Genomic DNA, 22251 nt, shown 5'->3' on the forward strand with positions numbered 1-22251 from the left:
ATGGCACTTCTGTCTATAAATATCTATAGCGTTGTTCATCATGTAGGGCTCCCTTCCAACGCGACATTAATGTATATCGATTTTCCTGCCGCTGCCTCTTTTCATTTATCCTTTCTGAATACTTCTTATTTACTTCAGCTGGTTTTCGGAATATTAATAAGCCGCTTCTTTTATTCCGTCCGGCTATTTTCGCCTTCAAAATTCATTTATTTTCTTCTCGCTGCCTATTTAATTTGAACCAGTTAAGATGCATAATTAGTATTTCAATCTTTCCTCCAATCCTCTTTTCCTCCCTCCCTCCTCTGGCTCAGTCTTTTTCTCTCTCTCCCTTCCTCTTCCGCACTCTGTTTCTCACTCGCGCAATTTCTACATGTCTCTGTCGCTACGGCAACCAATGCTTTTCCCCACTTCCAGGCGCTCTGCCTTTCTCCCACTCCCTTCTTCAGTGGCATGAGGTAGGCATGTGAGTCGATATCTGTCTTGAGAGTTTGAATCTGCATGTTTCTACTTGTGTGTAGGTGTATTTGTGAGTGTTGCCTGGAAGTCAGAGTGTTCCGTCAATCTGGATATAGATGTTGAGTTTTGTTTGACGGCTCGAGAAGAGGCTTGACATGGGGAATGCATCCACAGGTGTGTTCACATGTGTGTTTTCCTGTGGATCTTGTGGTTTGGTTCTTGAGGAGTGTGATCCGTTTTGATCTGGATGAGTGTGTATGCTTACAGTATGTGTGTGTGTTTTTATTTGAGTTGTCTCAGAGCCAGCAGGGTATTTCTCCACTACAGCCATCTGTTTACGGTCTTTTAGTCAGTGTCAAGACTGAACCCTCCCCCTTCCAGCTCTGTTTCTCTTCTCATCCTTCTCTTTATGTCATTCTCATTTAAGAGATGATCGGAGCGGCGAGGAGTCAGTGAACAGGCTGAAGCGATGGAGCGATGGTAAGGCAAAGCGAGAGCGCTGAACCGACTGTTTTGGTTGCACTGTGATCTCAGATCTGACCAGTTAGTTTCCTGCAGCCCGTTGGGTTGCATCAGCTTCTGCTTTAAGTGTCTTTCCATCTGTGCTCGATTCACGCCTCTCAGTTATGTGTTTTTTCCGATCTCTAGCTTTTCCTTTTCAATCCCTCCTTCCGTCTTTTCGTTGCTTTGTCTCTCCTTCCCCCCAGCTCCATCTCTCCCCACATTGGATTCATTCCTCTTTGGAGCTTCCTGCTGGTCACTGTAATTTTTTGCACTGCCACCGGTGACACAGATGACAGGAAGTGGGAGGAGTTGGGCGAAATGCAGATGCCAGTCACGGCACAGGCCAGCACCACTCAGCTGTGGGCAGTGGACTGGGGTCCCACGCAGCCCCTGGAGGACGAAACCCATCACTTGCTGTCCAGTCTGGAGACGGAGGGTTTGAGGGTGACTACGCCCGAGGACTGGTCGCTCCGTCGAAGCGCGGCTGCCAATCAAACGCAACGCCCGACTACGGGAGAGAGGGACAAGATAGAGACAGAAGACCAGGACACAGAGGAAGGTTGGTATCCGTGAAATGAGTTCTTTATCTGAGAGCTGCATCGCCGACAGGTCTCTGGGTTCATGCTGGTTCCTCATAGTTGAAAATCTGTGCTTGAGGAGAGCTTAGATTTCTCTCCCATTGAGCAGGAGGCAGGCATCAATCCAATCAATACAATTTCACCTGATTATGATACTCTGCCCACCCTTTTCGCCCCCACATTTCTCTCGCTCTTCTCTCCTGTAATGGCTCCTTGTTGCAAGTCTTTCTTCAGACTTTTTCTACATCTTAATGTTTCTCTTAATTGCTTTTTTTATAGGCATGTGGGCCATTTGGAAGCGAACTGGGAATGAGTTTTGAAATCCCAGTTCAGTTCTTGCATTTGAATTGAGGTAGCAAATAGGCCAGAATTTGCAATTATGCATTTGGCAGACACTTTTATCAAAAGAAACTTGCATTGCATTCAAGATATAGGTTACACTGGGTTAATGCACAGCATGGGAATTGAACCCATGACCTTGGTGTTGCAATGCTCTACGGTTTGAGGAATTCATTTTTGATTTAAAGTAGAATCTAAGATGTTTTAAGAATGGATTTCATACAACTGCTGTTCATGACATCATACACACACAATATTTTCAGATTAGGTGATATTGTTCAAACAAAGTCCAATAGTAGAGAGTGCGTCTCGGGGTCCTGGTGCTGTAAGGTCAAGGTGCTCTCTGGTCTAGGTTTTATCATCAAATGCCAGTCCATCAAAGAGAATGACCATGGCTTAAAAAATCCAACCAAATATATTTTCTTGTCAGGGATGTAAACAAATATTCAAGATTGTGTGAGTCCATGTCTATTGTTTTTATGGTCCTATTTCTGTTGTGTGACTGTGTTGAATTAATTTGAATTGCAGTTCTGCAAATCCTCTTCCTATCATTCCAATTCCAAGTAGAATTTAACATCACATGGGTTTAATTCAAACGTCTGTTCAAAGTGTCCCCTCACTTTGTCTAATTATACTTCTCCTGTGCTATTTCTTTCTTCAGTGGACCCACAGTTTTATGTGACAGTGACGATCTCATCTGTGCTGATTCTCTCTGTGGTCATCATCTCTGCTAAACTCTGGTGAGACGTTTCACCACTCCTCTGCCTGCATGGTTTTGTCATACATCCCCTGAGACAGCTTGCTTCCTTGTGTGAATGACTGAACAGTCAGTGTGTCATAATGGGTTCACACCACAGATTTCCACAAACTTTCAGTCAAGGATTCTTCTGTTCAGTAAGAGTTCCCTGCAGAACTGTTAAAAATGCCATCTATGGATATTCTGACTCTGCAGACACTAACATTGTGGACACCTTACAGTGTTTTATTGTGCTGGTTTAATTAGAAATGTAGCCTGGCGCGTCAAGGGCCATCAGGCACAGGAATGCATTTATATTTACTCGGACGGCAGCATTCGATCGCATAGATGATCATTAAAATGATATAGAGAGCTGAGGAACCGGTCCATATCATCCTTAGAGTAACTATAAACACGGGGTGACAGGTTATGAGATGGATTTATTACTACCTGCCTTAGTTTATGCTAGACCGTTCCCTTTGCTGAATTTTATCGCAACGTGTCAAACTCTTCAGCCGACACACAATTATGACCATTTTGACAAATTGGTGGCTAATTTGTATGAATTCTTACAATCTCATTTGTATGTTTTTCTATGATCTGCTTAGGCTCAAATTATACTTTAGCTTTTAAGCTAATACCCGCAACTCTAAGACATTTTATAACTTCTGGAGAGAAATAGCGCAGACATTGGGCACTGGGAACTTTCTGTGCTTCGCAAACACTATCAAACTAGCGGTTAAGTTTAAGGCCCAGGTATACCTAGTTTTCCACATTTCACTTCATCCCGTGCACAACTGAGTGTGTAAGCCTTTCAAAGTGTTAGTGTGGATAGATGTGTTTAAATAGTTATTTTAAATGTTCAATTACTCGCAAATGTGCCATTATGTGCACAGACATCAGCGAACTATGTGGAGGACAATTACGTAGCACAGATAGAACACGGGCCCTCGCGTTTGGGCCCCCTCTCTCTTCTCAGGCCCTTGGAATCATCCTAAACTTTGCAGACATGTGAAGTATACTTTCGGCTTTAGAGGTGGACCTTCAATCTCACATTCTAAAAGAGGAATGTTTCTGTACGAATCACAAATTCACACGCGAAATCGCCAATCGTTAAATGTTTTATCATAAGATTAGCATTAGGATTGCTTCAACCAATCACATCGTTTTTATACTGCGGCAAAGCAATGGTGCAGATACTACAAATCAGACATTATGGGAATGTTTGTGAGCTTGTTTGTAAGATCGATAGAGAGGTTTAAAACTGTCACATCGCGAACTCCCGACAGGTTTATGTTAATGTGAGGCCGCCGCTCACGCAGAACTAAGATCAGACCGACGTTCAATCTACATCTCCGCAATTAATCTCTCTGTATTTCACACACTTGCCTTGACATGCATCCTCTCGCTCATTTAACAACCCCCAGTCCTCCGTCCGTCATCCTATCAGAGCACAGGTGGAGTAAACTCACTCCTGTCCTGAGTCACTGAAGATAAGTGCATGTCGGTGTGGGGTATTAATATTACATGGGACGTCACACCGCTTCGGCGACACTTTGTCTTCCTCGTGGTTGCTGGACAAACATAATTTTAACTAAATATTTCAGCGTCTCTCTCTCTCTCTCGCTCTCTCTCTCTCTCTCTCTCTCTCTCGAGCGCTTTCATTTCCCCCCACTCTGTTTTTTTTTCTTTCGCTGAAGGCGGTCTATTAAATTAAGCCAGCGAGTGCATGAACTTCCTGTCAGTGTCACTGAAGTGTTTGCCTTCTTTCCCATTCTACTCTTTAATCTCTCTTCATACCTCTTTCTCACCTTCTTCAGTGTCTATATACTCGATTCGTTCACTGGCTGTCGTCCTAATCTCTCTCTCTCGCTCTCTCTCTCTCTCTCTCTCTCTCTCTTTCATTCAGTTATGACCGCAGTCTCTCCCAGCGTCCTCCGCCTCTCTCCCTCGCCATCCCTCGCTCCATAGCTCAGGAGGACAGCAGGCAGACCCTGCACAGCACTCCATCCCTCCCCGACAGAGAGAGGTAGCGTGCTTGTGCCTGTAAGCCTGTGGGACAGGGTGCCAAGACTGGTTTAATTTCTTTGTGTGTGTGTGTGTGTGTGTGTGTGTGTGTGCGTGTGCATGTTTATGTGGTTTATGAGGACACAAATTTGTATAATGACATGGGTATGACAGAGGTATTACAATATGAAGGTGGTTTATGAGGACACTGCCTATGTCCCCGTAATTCAAAAGGCTTAAAAAACATACTAAATGGTGTTTTTTTTGAAAATCTAAAAATGCCTCCTCAAGTCCTTAGCCCTCAAGTCTCCTGTGAGGGCTAAGTTTAGGTGTGGGGTTGGTGTAGGGCAATAGCACACACAGTTTGTTCAACCATTACGCCTATGGAGAGTCCCCATAAACCACAAAAACCAACATGTCTGTGTGTGTGTGTGAAAAAGAAAAAGCCAGAGATAACAAGGGAACAACATAAATAAAAGAACATGTTCCCAACAAATAAATAAACACAACTAGGGCTATACTAAATGACTGATTTGTTCGTTTAAAATCATGTCAGGGTGTCTGTGGATCCTTATTAAAAAGTCGAAACGTTAAAAAGTATTCTAAATATCACAGAAAAAGAGGAATGCTTAGAATAGTGTTCATTTGTTGAGGGAAAGACTAGGAATTATGTATATAGGCCTGCATAAAATCAATGTGTATTATGTATTAATATATTGTTGCAAAAATGAAATTATAATTTTAAATGTAAATTATTACATATAATAAATATTAAGATTAAAATGTTAGACCTATTCTTTTCATGACAATGGAAAGTGGAAAATGTACAGTAAGTGGCCTACTGTTTGAACTTGATTTTACTGTATTTTCTTTCCTGCATATATAGTTGGAAATACATTCTGTAAATAAATAAATAGTCATTTATTATTCCTTCATAGACTAATTTAATGTAAAATAAATATGGAAAACGGTATTTTAGTTCCTGTAGATACACACACACTGAATTTTAAATGAATTCGTTTGTAATGGTTATAGATATATGATATAGATGTATGTAAAAAAAAAAATCATATTTATTAAACAAGTAAATGGTAAATTAACTTTTTAATTAGTAGTAATATTACATTATTATTCTTCCTTTAACTCAGTGATGCAAAATGTACCTGTTTTTATTTAAAGTATTTTAGTGATTACTGTTCATTCAGTTGAATGTGTTGATGAGGTTTAAACCTCATTACTTAATCACTAAAATATTATTTTGTCTTTGCTTTGTTACAAAACCAATCAGATTCTTTTAAAAAATGTGCATTTAATGAAAATGTTCAATTAATTAAATTGTATATCTATTTAAATAAAAAAATGCAGATACCTTGTATGTATAGCTGATTCTATGTGTGTACATCATGTAAGTGCTGTTAGATCAGTGGTATGCCTTGCAATACAAAACAGCCAGTTAGGCGTTGTTGTGGAGGTTTTTCCTCAATTGTTGTGAATATTTCAACAGGAGAGACGCAGAGAGTGAAAGAAAGCGTGCCATCCATGAAATCAGACCCTTCCTGCTGCTCTGTGCATTTCAGAATTAATCTCACAGTCGATAATAGAGTGAGACTCTTATTAATTTAATTTGCCGTCTCTTTCTTCATCTCTTTACTCCACACTGCAGGATACCAGTGGTCAATCTTTGAAGAGCTGACTGTTCCCGAGCATGATAATCAAATCAAATGACACAGACTTTGGTGTGGCCGTTAGTGAGAACATGTGGGCAAGCCATGCGAAAGTACATAACATGTAGATAGACACATGTGGATTTATGGATGAATACATCTGTTTGGACACTCTGATGGAGACTGTGAGGTTTTGTGGTCCAGTGGCTCTTTGTTTCTGGCTGTACCTCTTTCTTCCAGTGCCGTTTGTACAGTATTATTCTCATTAGCTCAACGCAGCCATTCACAAGGGCTCCGGGAATGCTATGTCCTCTACCATAAAAACAATCATTAGCTTCTGATCCTGGAATAAGCTGTGATGTATGTAGTCATTAATTTAGTAACTGGCGTGACATGCTTGCAGTAGCCTCTCCGTCATGCATACAAAGGTTACAGCCGCCTACCGCTGCCTTTATTGCACTTTGTGTAGCATTTATTTGAGCTTAATGAATGACTGCAGTTATTTTGAAGAGTTAAATATAATTCACCTAATTTTTCTATAGTGTTTTGTTTCATATGGCTCTGTGTTCCATGGCAACAGCGGACTGACGTCAGCTGATATCTGGAAACACCTCTGCAGTGTTACCTTATAATTTACACTAATTATCAGATGGACATTTTCGTTCATTTCTAACTCAACATCTGTTGAAGTGTTCGTGAAACCTACGTAATTCTATTCCGAGTGTGTTGTTATGCTTCTTATTAGCTTTATAATTCTAAATCATGGCCACATAGCTCTTCTTGGGGGTCTTTTATTTGGTTAGCGGAGAGCTAGCTTACCACAGTGGTTGATGTGTGTGATGTTTTCATGTTGAGTTTATGGAAAGCACAATTAAGGACATGTATGAAGACATACTGAAAAATAAGCTTGGCGCTTCCTTGGCATATTTAGTTTGATAAGCAATTAAAAAAACATGCCACACAGTTTGTTTGATGTATCGCTACGCTAACAACCCATGGCTAGCGAGGCAGCTTGGGGTTTCTTGTTTATGAACCACAACTATCAGGAGGGTTTGGGTTTTTAGACGTTAGCAACATTTTTAAATCTGTCCCAAAGTCAGCGTTGCTACCGATTTTACTTCTGTATTGTGACTAATTTGATAATGAAAAAATTAAAGAAGGACATTTTAAAGGACAAGTGTGAAAAATTATCTTTCTATCACAGAATAGAGTTGGACTAAATGCAAATTTGCAAAATCAGTGTGTGGATAGCTAATTGGCTAATCAATGGTTAACGTTATCCAAGTGCAACAGTGTCCGCCCACTTTATCAGCGGGCTTAATTTCTGAAGTATTTTTCCCATTCTTTTTCCCCCATAGGGATTTAAAATAAAGTCTTTAAAAGTTACAAGCCATGAACCAAATCAACAAGGTGAATCACAACATTACAAACTTTCATTTGTAGCAAAAAAGTATTTGAAAATCGGTCAAAAGGACAAAGATGCAAGACTGTACTTGCATTATGCGTTGTGAATGACATAATGGAATTAAAAATAATTCAGAGCTGGAAAACCATTGGCTTAAAGATGCTGATTATATATAAAGTGATATATTTTATGTTTATGGCAAAATATGAATATATATGCTCATTTGAGAGTTTAGGGAGACTGACTCTAATTCATTTTTGGCAGTGCTTCATGGTAATGTGCAGGTGGTGAAGTGTTCTTTTGGCACTATTTGCTTATCACGATTCTCTGATTATTGGAGATTTTTCTGTACGAATCATGAGTAATTTAGATTTTCACCAAAAACAAGTCTCAATAATGCAGGTTGAGTGCACCTCGTAGCTCACAGTAGGTTAAAAATCCATTCTCTAATGGAGAAATTGAATGGGATTTTTACTTCCAGAACCTGACTTTGCATTCTATAGCCTGTGTGGTCTGTCTTAGTAAAAGGAGCAAGTTCGTACATTTGATTTAAGACTTTTTTTTTTTCTTTGAAATGATGAATTGTTCACAATATGACTAAGAACATCATATATAAAAATGGTCAGTTTTACATATTGATACAGTCTCACTTTAAACAACAAGTAATATAAACTGAATTTTCCAAGATCATAATCATCTCCTTTCAAATAACCATGTAACTCATGAAAATGAAATGGGGAAAAAAATAAATAAAAATGAAACTAATGTGCCATTACAGTTTATGGGCACATCAAGATTGAATTCTCTCGTAATTTTTCACATCATGCACAAGAAGCTACACAATGTGAGATATGTTTAGAGGTTTCACATCATTTATGTAGCACTGCCTTAAATATGTGATTCAATGTACTATGAAGTCAATAAAAAGCCATCTCTGGTGTTTTAAAACATGTTTCTTTGGTGTGGTGTTTTAAAGAACTTCCTATATGACAGTGACTCATGCAATCACGCATGCCAAACAGCCAGGCCAAAGGGACACCGCGAACACTCATTAGCCATCGCACAGCAACAAAACACCAGGACACAAAGATGTTTCACATGTTCACTTCAGACACACACACGCTGTACGTAAGCTGTAAGAGTTCACAGCTCCCATCTGTTCAGAGCTGAGAGACTGAGAAACAGTGAACCCCAGTCACACCGACTGAAATTAACACCACTATTTATAGAGAAACAGAAGAGGGTGTGTGCGTAAAAAGGATCATGGAATTTAAGGTGGATGGATTTCTGCAGGGGTTAATGTAAAAGTAGATCATCGCTCTCTATTTTTTATTGTTCTCCTAATTTCTAAGTGGCTACCACAAGTTAATCGCTACCATTACAGACCATTATGCAGGACAGAGAGAGAAACATTGCTTTAGTCAGGCTTTATGGCTGGATAAAGGGCATTTTGCATAACACAGTGGTGGGAAAGAGCGTATGTGCTGAGAGGAAGAGAGGAAACCAGGATGTTATTTCAGGGCTCCAACATTAAAGTGTGGCTAATTAATGCCATGACCTCTTAACAGACATGCCCCCATTGAGACGAAACATTTAGCAGCACTTAACATTAGAGGAAAGGAAACATGAAAGCCAGAGACTACACAGGGTGACAGATGGATATCATTTATTCATTGGCTTCATCAATTTACATCCAGATTTAATAATGAAAAAAACAAACACGCAAAGGAAAAGGAGTATGAGTCAAATTAAATGACATTTACAGCACACACGAACATAAACACGCACCCAGCGTCGTGTAAAAGTTGTATTAGACTATGATGGTGGATTGTGTCTGAGAAGTGGCAAAAGGTTTATTTATCCGTCTATCCAAGAAAGCAGTCCACAATATATCTGTGTGAGTGGGTAACTGAAGATTGAACTCAGGGCTTGAGATCAATTAGACTTTGACCAAATCTTTCCGCTCCCACGAAGCCTGAAAAATACAGAGAGAAAGAACTGTTCAGTGAGAATTTGATATAATGATTTCCCTTGTGGCTATAAATGGAGCATATTTTAATGCTGAAGGATTAGTTCACCCAAAAATGAAAATTTCCTGAAAATTTCCTCACCCTCAGGCTCTCCAAGATGTAGATGAGTTTGTTTCTATATCGGAACAGATTTGGAGAAATTGAGCATTACATCACTTGCTCACCAATGGATCCTCTACAGTGAATGGGTGCCGTCTGACATGGACTGAGATTTGTGAAGTGAAGTGACATACTGCCAAGTATGGTGACCCATACTCAGAATTCGTGCTCTGCATTTAACCCATCCAACGTGCACACACACAGCAGTGAACACACACACAGCGTGAACACACACCTGGAGCAGTGGGCAGCCATTTATGCTGCGGCGCCCGGGGAGCAGTTGGGGGTTCGGTGCCTTGCTCAAGGGCACCTCAGTCGTGGTATTGAGAGAGCGCTGGACATTCACTCCCCCCACCTACAATCCCTGCCGGCCCGAGACTCGAACCCGCAACCTTTGGATTACGAGTCCGACTCTCTAACCATTAGGCCACGACTTCCCCTCCCCAGATTTTGGCCAGAAGTTAGAGTTTAAAGTTAAAACACATTATTTCTTGCAAACACACATCTTTTATCTTCACAAGACGTCAATTGATGGACTGGAGTCATGCCATTTACTTTATTGAGATGTTTTTATCAGCTGTTTGGACTCTTATTCTGACAGCACCCATTCACTGCAGAGGATCCATTGGTGAGCAAGTGATGTAATGCTCAATTTCTCCAAATCTGTTCCGATATAGAAACAAACTCATCTATATCTTGTATGACCTGTGGGTGAGTACATTTTCAGCAAATTTGAATTTTTAGGTGAACTATTTCTTTAATTATCTGACCCTATTTATTCTCATTTTGAATGCTTTAAAAAGGTGCAAGCCTAAATTAATGTTATTATGCAACAAATGCGAATGATCTAAACATGTAGCTTAGCCAGGACATGCCTTTAATGTATTTTCCTAATCATATTTTAATAATTGCATAATTATTATTGGAAAATTTGCAGCAGCTTCCCACACAGGCATAGTCCAGGAGTAGTCCTAAAATGTTAATGACGAGTCTCCACTGAGATTCCTTTAAAGCCTTGGACTCAGATTAATCTGTGTCAGATCAGCCCTGAATAAATTATACCTCTTCTTAACTGACATTCTTCAGTGACAAAGAAAAAGCAGTGGTGATCAAAAGCCCTCTCTTTTTCCAGATCACATAATGACATGAGATTTCCAAATCAGGACAGAGACAATTTTAAACTCGCTGAGGCTTAATTAGGACTATACGCCTGTGGGTGATTTCTTATACATCACACTTAACTAAAGTCAGGAAGCAGTACATAAGCTCATCGAAACAGCGCACACAAATACTCATAAATCATATTCTATGTGCTTAAAAATGCCATTAGTAAATATTAACTCCCTGAGATGTATGATTTATGGGTAGTGAGACTAGTAGTTAAATAGCAAAAAACTGCACAGGGCTTTTTAATGTAAACCACTGTGATGTTTTCTAGAGTTATGATACATTATAGAAAGCCACTGGAAGGGATTCTGAAGCAGTAAATCCTAAAATGCAGTTTTACTTACCCTTTGACCTTTGAGCTCTTTTTTCCTGGTTGCCGTGGTTCCTGAGAGGAGGCAGGGTCTCTTGGCTCAGCTGGCTGGTCTGCATCTTGATTGGATGCTGCTCCAGCAGGGGCAGGGCCAGATGACGGGGAAGCAGAACTTGCCTTGAGTGTTTTTTGTAGGTTTGATACCTAAATAAAGAGGTGAGAAAAAAAACTTGTCATTGAATCCTGGAGCTGTCAAAGCTAAATAAAATTAACTCTTTAGATATACAGTGAAAAGATGCTATATTACTACACAGTATACTCTATTATGTCTACTATAAAAATAAATATATAGTAAACACTTAAAACAACACTGCTGTATACTAACATAACCAATATATATGGTTATTTTGCATTTTTATCTCATTTTTGGCATAAAATGTCTTAAAGGGCCATGACATGAGAAATAAAATATGTTTTGCTTTTGTTTAATCAAGCTCCAAAAACAACTCGTTTGGACATTGTGGGATTCGTGACATCATACAGGCAAATATGAAAGCTGTCAGAACAAGACGTTAAAGAATAGTTATACATCATTGCACCATCTACTGGCATTCAGTCGCTTAACAGGAGACTTTTTGTGCAAAATAATTTATTAACATTATAACTGAACCTTAAGGAACGTATTAAATTAACAAAAAAAATCCATGTCGTAACCCCTTTAACTTTGGCAGTCCAATCACAAACTAAGCACACACTATCTATTCTGAACATAGCCTTTATATGCTTAAAAAAAAATATTAATTTAACATTTAAACACATAAAACTGCTTTTACATGTGGGTCGATGAACTAATGCTTATATTTTTTGTTTGCAAATCATATACAAAATGACTAGAATATACTTCTTCAATGATTAACATGCTTTAGATTCCTGAGTTGACATTCGTTTTGATATTCTTGGGGGGGCTCAAAGTAAAAAACAAGTCAGGGTGATGCAACTGTCCTGAAATCATAATGAAGAAAAAAAGCTTCAAAGGACTGAATTTCATAGTTTTCAAAGTAGTTTGGCACAATTATTATTATGTAAAATATATATCTATATCTAACTATCTATCTTTATACAGTGCTGCTTGAAAGTTTGTGAACCCCTTGCAGAATCTGTGAAAATGTCATTTTACCAAAATAAGAGAGATCATACAAAATGCATGTTATTTTTTTAATTTAGTACTGTCCTGAGTAAGATTTTACATAAAAGATGTTTACATATAGTCCACAAGACAAAAAATAACTGAAATTATTAAGATAACCCCATTCAAAAGTTTGGGAACCCTTGGTTCTTAATACTGTGTGTGGTTACCTGGATGATCACGACAGTTTTTTTTGTTTTGTGATGGTTGTTCATGAGTCTCTTGTTTGTTCTGAACAGTTAAACTAAGCACTGTTCTTCCATGTCCTGCAGTTTCTTCAGTTTTCCAGCATCTTCTGCATATTTGAACCCTTTCCAGCAGTGACTATGATTATGAGATCCACCTTTTCACACTGAGGACAATTGAGGGACTCAAGCACAACTATTAAAAAAGGTTCAAACATTCACTGATGCTCCAGAAGGAAATACGATGCATTAAGAGCCAGGGGGTGAAAACTTTTTGAATTTGAAGATCAAGGTAAATTGTACTTCATTTGTCTTCCGGGAAACATGTAAGTATCTTCTGGTGCTTCCGAAGGGCAGTACTAAATGTATTTTTTTTTCCTACAAAATAAGAAAAATTTGGACGACATCATCCTGTTAAAATGTTTTCACCCCCCGGCTCTTAATGCATCGTGTTTCCTTCTGGAGCATCAGTGAATGTTTGAACCTCTTTTAATAGCTGTGTTTGAGTCCCTCAATTGTCCTCAGTGTGAAAAGATGGATCTCAAAATCATACAGTCACCGCTGTAAAGGGTTCAAATATGCAAAAGATGCTGGGAAATGAAGATTCTGCAGGACCTGGAGGATTTTTCTGAAGAACAGTGCTCAGTTGAACTCTTCAGAACAAACAAGAGACTCATGAACAACCATCACAAAACATCGTAGATCATCCAGGTAACCACACACAGTAATAAGAACCAAGGGTTCCCAAACTTTTGAATGGGGTTATTTTAATAATTTTAGCTATCTTACTCAGGACAGTACTACATGAAAAATAACATGCATTTTGTTAAAACTACTCACATTTTCTGCAAGGGGTTCACAAACTTTCAAGCAGCACTATATATATATATATATTTAACTATTGTTAAATATCAAATGTATTCTGAAACCTGGAAAATAATGATTAAATGTGTAAATTCACTTGTATACAAAGTGTAAGGGAAATATAAAAATGTTACTTTTAACATGACTTTTGTTACTTTTTAACTTGACATCCCATTACATTACATTTAAGGGTCATTTGAAATGCCAAATGACATTAAAAAATGTCAAAATCACATGAATACTTTATCTTTATTCTTTCACATTCTATCACAGACATTATATCATACTGTATGTCAGTTAGGATGGATAAAGATTCGCACACAAACCTCTGTTTCCACTTGAACTTTGACCTTGAGTTGGGTTTCTCTGTACTGATTGGCTCTTGACACCTGTTCCTCAATGCCACACAGAACTGCTTCACAGCCTGCACACCTGGGAGAGACAAACACACAGAATATTTAATACCACCAGCAAGGCATTTTCTTACATATTTTCTTACGTTATTTTTTTACATCAGCAACAGAATCCATCAAGGCATACTGACACAAATACAAGCTTACCACTCCTGCAGTGTGTTGGCAATGTTGGGTAATTCGTTGGGGCCCAGGTCTCGACCTATACTGAAATCTACCTCGACCTGCTGGTTCCTCTGGTCCAGTTTCCCATGGATAATGTCACTGTAAACAGCCTCGATCAGCAGGTCTTCCAGCTCACGCACATTCTTCAGCTCTAACTGCTGGAGCAGTAGTGAATACGGCAGACACTATCCAGAGAAATAGGTGGTTTTTTTTAGCTTTATTTCTTATGAATTGTATGCTCTGGGGTAAGTTAAAACTCCTCATTTGGCCTAGTAATATTACAAAGGCTTGATAAGAGAATATTGGTTTCGTCAATCATGCAGTCAATAACACTAATAGCCCATACTGTTAACAGCTGTGTGCTGATCATAACAGAACTCATTAAAAACAGTGCTAATAAACCCTCAGTCGAGAACGGATGAATCACTACCTTTAGATTGGAGGCCAGGCTGATGATCGACAGGTGACGGAGTTTGTTCTTCTGGGCGGGTGTGAGTTCAGGAAGTGAGGCTGCCCTCTCTAAATGGCAGACATACATTAATTAACATACATTATAACCATCCGCACAGCCGGGAGGAAAACAACTGATTACATTAAAGCCCTGGTAAAATCTGCAACAGAACATGGGCCAGAGACTCACGCTTCCCTCTCACAGGAGTTAACTTATTTAGCAAGGCAAAGGGCAGCATATACAGTCTCATTCTGAGTCAGAGCAGGGAATGAACCTGCCGCCTCAGGGGGCCAATATTTGGTCAGATCATTTGTTGTCATGGTTACCTTTATAGTCGCAGTAGGTTCCATACGCAAAAAGATTGAGAAGCTGGTACACTGGAGCGTGGGGACCCGTCTCCAGCTAGAGAGAGGGAAAGTGAAGAGCAGACAATGATTGATATGACAAAGTGTTGAAGTATTTTGTGTTGAGCAGGTAAACACTTTAGCCGGGCTCTGTAGGAATGACGGTGCAGTACACAAGTACTCTGGGATCTCTGTGCAATATGTGGTAGAGAAATGTACATGTAATGCACTGATGGTAACATCTGTTGACTTGCCAATTTGTTTTTATTACAGCACTCCCCACAAATGCTGAAAACAGCTGCTGAAAATTCAGCTTTGCCATCACCAGGATAAATTACATTTTAAAATGTCTTGAAATAGAAAACTGTTATTTTAAATTGTACTAATATTTCATGTTTTTATTTGGATCAAATAAATGCAGCCTTGGTAAGCATGAGAGACTTCTGTCAAAACCATAAAAAACCCACAAACTTTTGAATGGTAGTATATTACAAAATATCAATTTAATATATAATGTACTATAAATATCTTTATAAATGCATTCTGACCTCAAAAATATGGAATGCTCTGAATGAGCAAAAAAAAACAAAAAAAAACAAACTTGGAATGGCAACCTGACTGCTTGAATGTGAATCAAACCCTAAAAAATATGATTTCAGACTTTAGATTGATCCGATGCCCTGTGTACCCTTGTTTTTGTAAATCCCATTCAAATTAAATTTGTGTAATATGCTCTTGAAAACTTTTCAAGAGTATACTACACTAATTGGATTTGAATGGGATATATAAAAATTTAATTTGGTTTTAGACACCAAGGTGAAACACAGCTCTGTGCTTGAACAGATGATTAATCGCCTTGACATTAAATATAACACACCAGCTGCCATATAAAATAATTATGTTTGACACAGAACTCATGTAAAGTCATCAAGTCAAACTGATATGGATTTTTCAGCACAAAAACTCACCTCGCGGACGTTGGGCAGTTCTAGTATGTCTGAGAAAACATAGAGGCCTGGGGTTTCCAGTAGAGAGCTGATGGCCTGAGCCAGAGCTGAACCTGAGAGAGACAGCAGCTGATCCACCTCCATCTGACAGAAAGAGAGAGTTTAAACAACTCAGATCCCAGCTTCTGAAAGCATAAAGTAGATATTCAAAGCTAAAAAAACAAACAAGTTCATAGATAGAGAGGACTATGCTCAGACTTACAAAATGCAAGGGCTGTTCTTATTAAATCTTTACTTGCAAGCCTCAATAACTCATGTGCAATAAACACATTTCATTGGGCTTGTTAAATTGCTGTTGATCCACAGCAATATGCTTTCGACGACACTTTGATGCAGGAATTTAATATGACAGGTGGCACGTGGTAAAAATAACTACATTATCAGGGCGAAGTTATGCATGATACACTTTCATGATGATTAAACGAGGCTGTCAAGTGCACTAGAAGATTACAGCTCTGAGATGTATTTACATACACTTTACACAATGAGATTATTTAGAAGACTACAAATGATAACTAACACGCATGCATGTAGAATAACAACACATTTGAAAACAAGCAATGTTTTATTAATGAAGTCTTAATTTTGTTCCTCGACAAAGTTACTAGGTTTTAGTACACGAATTCATATTCTAACCGTACGTTTACTTTATTAACTGGAGTCTAAAAGCATTTTGTTGTTGTTTAATACTAATAAACATAAGTTTAAGAGAATAAACTAGTCAGCTCATGCTCAGTGTTCAGCACCCGGTATGCTATGAAGTACAACACACCAGCAGCTAACTTAGGCCTTGTCGTTGGCTAAATACGTGTCGTCACATACTTTGCCAATTACGCTTAAATGTTTAATATTAACATGCGACCGCATTTCGCGTGATGAAACGTGCAGAAACAGCGGTATATTTACCTTATTTATAAAGACTGAGGTTGTTTGTGTCAACTGTGGTGCCACTGCTACTTCCGCTAGCAAGTGTGCTGCGACATGAAAACGTGCTCTCTGATTGGCGGAGAGGTAGAAGGGTGGGCGTGACCACAGAGTGATTGCGAGAGTGAGCGGATACACATCGCCACCGTGTGGTTAATGATTACGAAGTTTGGAAAGAAATAATGACATTTAGGCTATATATATTTTTTTTTACAAACATAATATGCATTTAGATTAAATATTTAGATTAAAACATTTATATTTTATTATTTATCTTTACATAAATGCAGTCAGCTGTGTCCAGAAGTTTGATGTATCTGTAGAGGAGTTGTGTGAAGACACAGAATAGTTTAAAATGTTGCCGAACAAATTTTCTAACTCTTATGTAATGTCATGATGTCGTGTTGTATTATCTTTGATATTGAATTCTTCTTGTACCCTTCTTAAATCAACCTAAATGGTTTGCTGGCCTTTGCTGGTTTGAGCTGGTTTCCCTGAGTGACCAGCTGAAAAGTTCCTGAAACCTTTCTAAAACCAGTCAACAGACCAGGTTAGAAGACCAGTTGAGACCAGCAAACCTGCTTAGACTCGTTTAATATCCCCCCCCCCCAGCAGAATGGTTATTGCAAAAAGTGCCTGGATAATTTCACAGTTAGATTGGATAATACTTTCCCCCCTTTGGTGCCTGAGGCAAATGGGTGATGATGAGAGGAAAAAACATTATTACGCAATGTTTTAAGAGTCCCAAATCTCAAGTCAAATCAAAGGCAAACAGACTAAATTGATTCTGGGAATTTCCATTTCACTGTTTATTACAAAGAATGAAGGCAATAGAAAAATAGAGATACATTTTTATACATTTTCTCTTCAAATCAAACGTTAATAGTGATAGGATCCATCTCGCAGATTCGTTTGTAACTGAAATCACAGGGCACGTCAAACCACGATTTGGAGCGTGAGTCCAGCACTGCACAGTCTTCTCCATGAATCCCACCTGACTGGTGATTATTGGGCTCTTTATCCCATTCACTCCAGAACCTACAGAGAGCAGCAGAACAATCAGGAAAACATGATATTAATACCACCTCAGAGAAACCAATTTGCATTTAAATAACCACCTTGGCTGTCACTGATTTTTTTTAGACAAATTCCTGCTTTGGTTTTACTCGTCCAAATTCAGGTTTTTCAGATTTTTATATTTACATTTAGTCATTTAGCAGATGCTTTTATCCAAAGCGACTTACAAATGAGGACAATGGAAGCAATCAAAATCATCAAAAGAGCAATGATATGCAAACATACATATGCAATTATTTTTCAGAACCATGGACCCCCAAATATGACGGGACATAAAATATAAATATAGCTATAGGCTATAAGTGACCCAAGACCACAAAACTTTTTTTGACTTTTGCCAAAAAAAAAAAAGATTTTTGGCATAAAAGAAAAATCTATAATTTTGACCCATACAATGTATTGTTGGATATTGCTACAAATATACCTGCGCTACTTAAGACTGGTTTTGTGGTCCAGGGTCACATTTATACTGTGTGAGAAAAAAAAGTATACATGATACTTAAGCACTTGGCTTTTGTCCAAAACAAATGATTGAAATATTATCTGAAAAATATTTTTACACCAATATTAGAATGAATGAATGAATGAATGAATGAATGAATGAATGAATGAATGAATGAATGAATGAATGAAAAAAACAAACAAATAAATAAATAAACGGGGAAGTTTAGCAAGTTAAAGGCGACAGCAGTGAAGAACAGCTCTGTAGAAAGGTACAACACAAATAAAAATAAAAACTATTAATGCATTAAATACATGTATGTACATTGAATATGTGAAAACCCCTTGTCGTTATATTTTTGTTCAGATTATCTGTGTGTGTGTACCTACTTAACCATATATTTGGGGACAAATTTGTACCCAAAAGTGAGCTAAACCTGACAAAATCTCCAAAAACCTCCCTTTGGGGACGTCCAAACTATTTTTTTAAATTGTAAATATGCTGAATGTTTTCTGTAAGGGGAAGGTTAGGTTTAGGTTGAGTATACAGTTTGTACATTATAAAAAACATTAAGCCTATGGAATGTCTCCATTTAGCTAGTAAATGCGTGTGTGTGTGTGTGTGTGTGTGTGTGCGTGTGCGTACGTTGTATTAACAAGCGTATTGTCCACCCATTTCCACACTCCCTCAGTCTCACTGTCTGATAAACCAATCCAGTAATGATAGTCAAATCCACCACGATTGCGTGCAACACTCTCAAGTGTGTGCTGTAATAAAAATGAAAATATATCAATATATTAGCCATACTGAATGAACATAATTTCGTCTTAAAGTTTTTATCTTGTGTACATAAGAAGTCCAATCACAAACACTGCCACATGCTTACATGTTGTTGGTGGCTATGCAGTATAGTCAGATGACCACCCATAGACGTGCAGCTCTCTTTGCTGTGCTGCCAGTCAAGTTTATCCTCACTAAAGAAATAACACCTCCCTTCTAAATGCAGCCAGTTTTCTGGGCATGGCCTACATTTGATCACTGGAGAGGATAGATGTCAATGAATGAATGGGTGAAAGGAAGGGAGAAAGAAAGAAAAAAATAACAAAATAAGTTTGACAGTTGGGCATTAAATGTTATTCAAAGATAAATACATACACAAATATTTGTGTTTCCTCACCCGGTTTTGAACAAGTCTGTCCAAGGTTTGTATATTCAGTGCAAAGGCGGGAGAAACGCTCCTGCATGGCGGTGAGTTTGAAAGTTAGAGACTCAGATTCATCATTCTTGACTGGCTTTACAGCGTCAGATGATCTGCGACTGTTTACCACTGCAGACAGAGTTTTATATATCAATATTTTAACCCAACAGACTTCAGACACCATAATGTTACCAGCTAGCTACCAGCAAACCAGCTATTTATTATTATTGCCTATCAGGGATATTTAGAATTTATATTAGGAATGAGGTCTGCATGTATGTCCTGATGCTGTAAACAAAACATTTAACCAGTGAATAGCAAAAAAGGCTATTCTATTCTATTCTATTCTATTCTATTCTTATGTAGAGATATGCTATATATTGTACAATATCACATATTTGACTATATTATAAAATTTTATTTATTGGTATTTGTCAATATTGTTTATACTTATTTTCTAAATTTTTGTTACATGTAGATCACCTTTGCCATCATCCAATGCTTACCTAAATTTGCACTATTAATGTAAAATGTAAATGTAATCTTCAACAAATCTTATTCTATTATATTTTTCTGATGCCTAAATTGATTTTCACTATATTTATAAATAGTTATTTAATTATTTTAATGTTTTAATTTTAATTATTTATATTTGTATATAATTTCAATATTTAGACAGAATATTACAGAATTTTAATATCAGCATATCAGTATCGCAAAGGTTTAATATCCATGCATCCCTAATTCTATTCTATTCTATTCTAGTCTAGTCAAGTCTATTCTCTTCTAATGTATGGATACAAAATTTCAAAATAATTGTGAACGTGTGAATTTAATAACACATTTAATAATTTAATAATCACATGTAAACAGCAATTCTCAAATTGAATATATATTTTTCCATACTGTACATTAGACATCAAAACATATAATGTTGTGATGTTCAAATTTAAAATGTGTTTTTAGTTTTAGGTGCTTTATTTTTGTATTTATTTAGGGAAGATAGAATTTTAATATTTGCTTATCAGTATTGCCCAGCGTTTTGATATTGGTGCATCTTTAGTGTAGTCTCTTCTATTCATTACGAAACCCTCTGCACCAGAGTTTCAGAGTCGTGCTTACGTGCATAATGTGTGTTTACTTACAGAAAACGCCAAGTACAATGTTTGCACAAACTGAGGTCAACAGAGCAATGAGCAGTACAAGAGAAGCCTGCCCCCTCAAACACTTCGCCCCTTTGTGAACACCTTATGAAACACAAAATCATCATCAGATTAGTTGATTATTACTCTAACTTGTCCCACATTTCTTTACATTTATCTTCCACTCCCTCCTCAAGTTCACACACTCACATAAACACACATACATTACCTTGTTTGCCTTGCGATGTGAGTATAGGTCTGTTTCCACTATGAGAGATATCCTCCGCGAACTCTTGTAAATTGGTGTAATTTTCAATATCTTCCATCTTTAAACAAAAAGTTCAGTAAATTTGTCAAACTCCGTCTTCTTTATTTAACAACAGAGCGTCTGTCTGACAAGATTAATGTCTTTATCTTCTAGTCCAGTCCTCCAGATCACCAATAAAGAAATAACAGACCACGAGGAAGAGAGCAATCAAAAGAGAGCTTCCCTGGAAGAAATGAAGAAGAGAAAGTTCTTACTCTATACTTTTATACCCCGTTGTCCCCCCCCCACCCCCATCCCCCATCATGTGCACATGTCAGGGCTGGAGAGCGGGTTGTGCAATACTGAACTTTTCACCATGCACAAAACAACCCATTTTTTCAATGAGTCAGTAGATCATTCCAGCAAATAAAAAGAACAGTTTGTTCATGACAGTAAAATTATTTAGTTTCGCCCCGCAAGTATTCCTGTAAAATATTTCATACTGAACATGTTGGGAAATCCATCTGTACACAAAACATCAAAACAAGTTTTGTGTTTAACTTAACATTAAAAATTGATGTAAATTACATGGAGTCTATATTAACAGCAACCTAATTAATAAGAAGTGAAACATATAATTAGGCTTTTAATCCCTTTTCTGAGAAATCTGGCATTTAATTATTGAAGTAATTACAGCCATTCTTTTCAACCTGTTCACAGAAAGCAGGATGGGGGGGGGGGGGGGGGGGGGGGCATGAATACCAAAAGCATGAATACTCATTCATGCTTTTGTATATGGCTTATTTAGATCTGTAGTTAAACAGCATCACTGTGTTTGTTTGTGGCTTTATTCCTTTTGGCACAGAAAATCCATTTTCATTCCACTGCTGTGGAAAAAAGAGCTTTTCTGTGTATTTCAAGAATTACAATACTAGAAGATATATTAGGACAACATTTTTTTGTGATTTTTCTTTGTTGCTTCTCAGAAAAGTGTCTGCTAATTGAATAAGTCTAAATGTGAATGTAAGACTTTAATTGCAGTAGTTTATATTGACTTATATAAAGTATATATACTATGTCATGTACAGATATGCCAACCGGACAAATGAAGTCATGTTATTTTTATATGACCTGTAGAAAGTGCTCAGCTGGAGTCATTCTCAGTGCAGACTGCAGATGTGGTTCTGTCTCTTGCAGCTGTTCGTTTATCATAATAATGTTAGTCTGCATGACCTCTGCATTCCTTTTCTATGTCTCCAGTTGTTTCTTCACTTCCTCTTCCTGCTTTCTCAAAAAAAGCTGCATCTCCTC

The 22251-nt window shown here is 37.9% G+C and overlaps 3 protein-coding genes across 4 annotated transcripts; 1 reads left to right on the top strand and 2 right to left on the bottom strand.

Moving 5' to 3' along the window:
* Window positions 1-391: 391 nt before the first annotated feature.
* Window positions 392-4646, top strand: pianp (PILR alpha associated neural protein; the record flags this gene model as incomplete). The annotated part of the gene is made up of 5 exons (XM_079445104.1): window positions 392-455; window positions 884-936; window positions 1250-1519; window positions 2539-2617; window positions 4523-4646. Exons 1-5 carry the CDS (start codon window positions 451-453, stop codon window positions 4644-4646), a joined length of 531 nt encoding a protein of 176 aa, XP_079301230.1. The 5' UTR covers window positions 392-450.
* Window positions 4647-9338: 4692 nt separating this feature from the next.
* LOC306887490 (COP9 signalosome complex subunit 7a-like) lies at window positions 9339-16902 on the bottom strand. Of its 2 annotated transcripts, none has more exons than XM_079445248.1 (8): window positions 16817-16902; window positions 15872-15994; window positions 14886-14961; window positions 14539-14627; window positions 14091-14293; window positions 13857-13962; window positions 11330-11499; window positions 9339-9664 (listed from the first exon to the last, which is right to left on the bottom strand). In XM_079445248.1, the coding sequence occupies exons 2-8, from the start codon at window positions 15992-15994 to the stop codon at window positions 9625-9627; spliced, it is 807 nt and encodes a 268-aa protein (XP_079301374.1). In that variant the 5' UTR covers window positions 16817-16902; the 3' UTR covers window positions 9339-9624. The 2 variants fall into 2 exon arrangements, with proteins under 2 accessions (XP_079301374.1, XP_079301375.1); XM_079445249.1 differs by having other exon boundaries at window positions 15872-16035; window positions 16817-16901.
* A 717-nt stretch (window positions 16903-17619) lies between these two features.
* cldc1 (C-type lectin domain containing 1) lies at window positions 17620-21340 on the bottom strand. Its single transcript, XM_079444996.1, has 6 exons — window positions 20923-21340; window positions 20697-20798; window positions 19531-19680; window positions 19240-19391; window positions 18999-19120; window positions 17620-17872 (listed from the first exon to the last, which is right to left on the bottom strand). Exons 1-6 carry the CDS (start codon window positions 21017-21019, stop codon window positions 17707-17709), a joined length of 789 nt encoding a protein of 262 aa, XP_079301122.1. The 5' UTR covers window positions 21020-21340; the 3' UTR covers window positions 17620-17706.
* Between the last annotated feature and the right edge of the window lie 911 nt (window positions 21341-22251).

Source organism: Barbus barbus (assembly GCF_936440315.1).
Source record: "Barbus barbus genome assembly, chromosome: 21".
Taxonomy (NCBI): domain Eukaryota; kingdom Metazoa; phylum Chordata; class Actinopteri; order Cypriniformes; family Cyprinidae; genus Barbus; species Barbus barbus.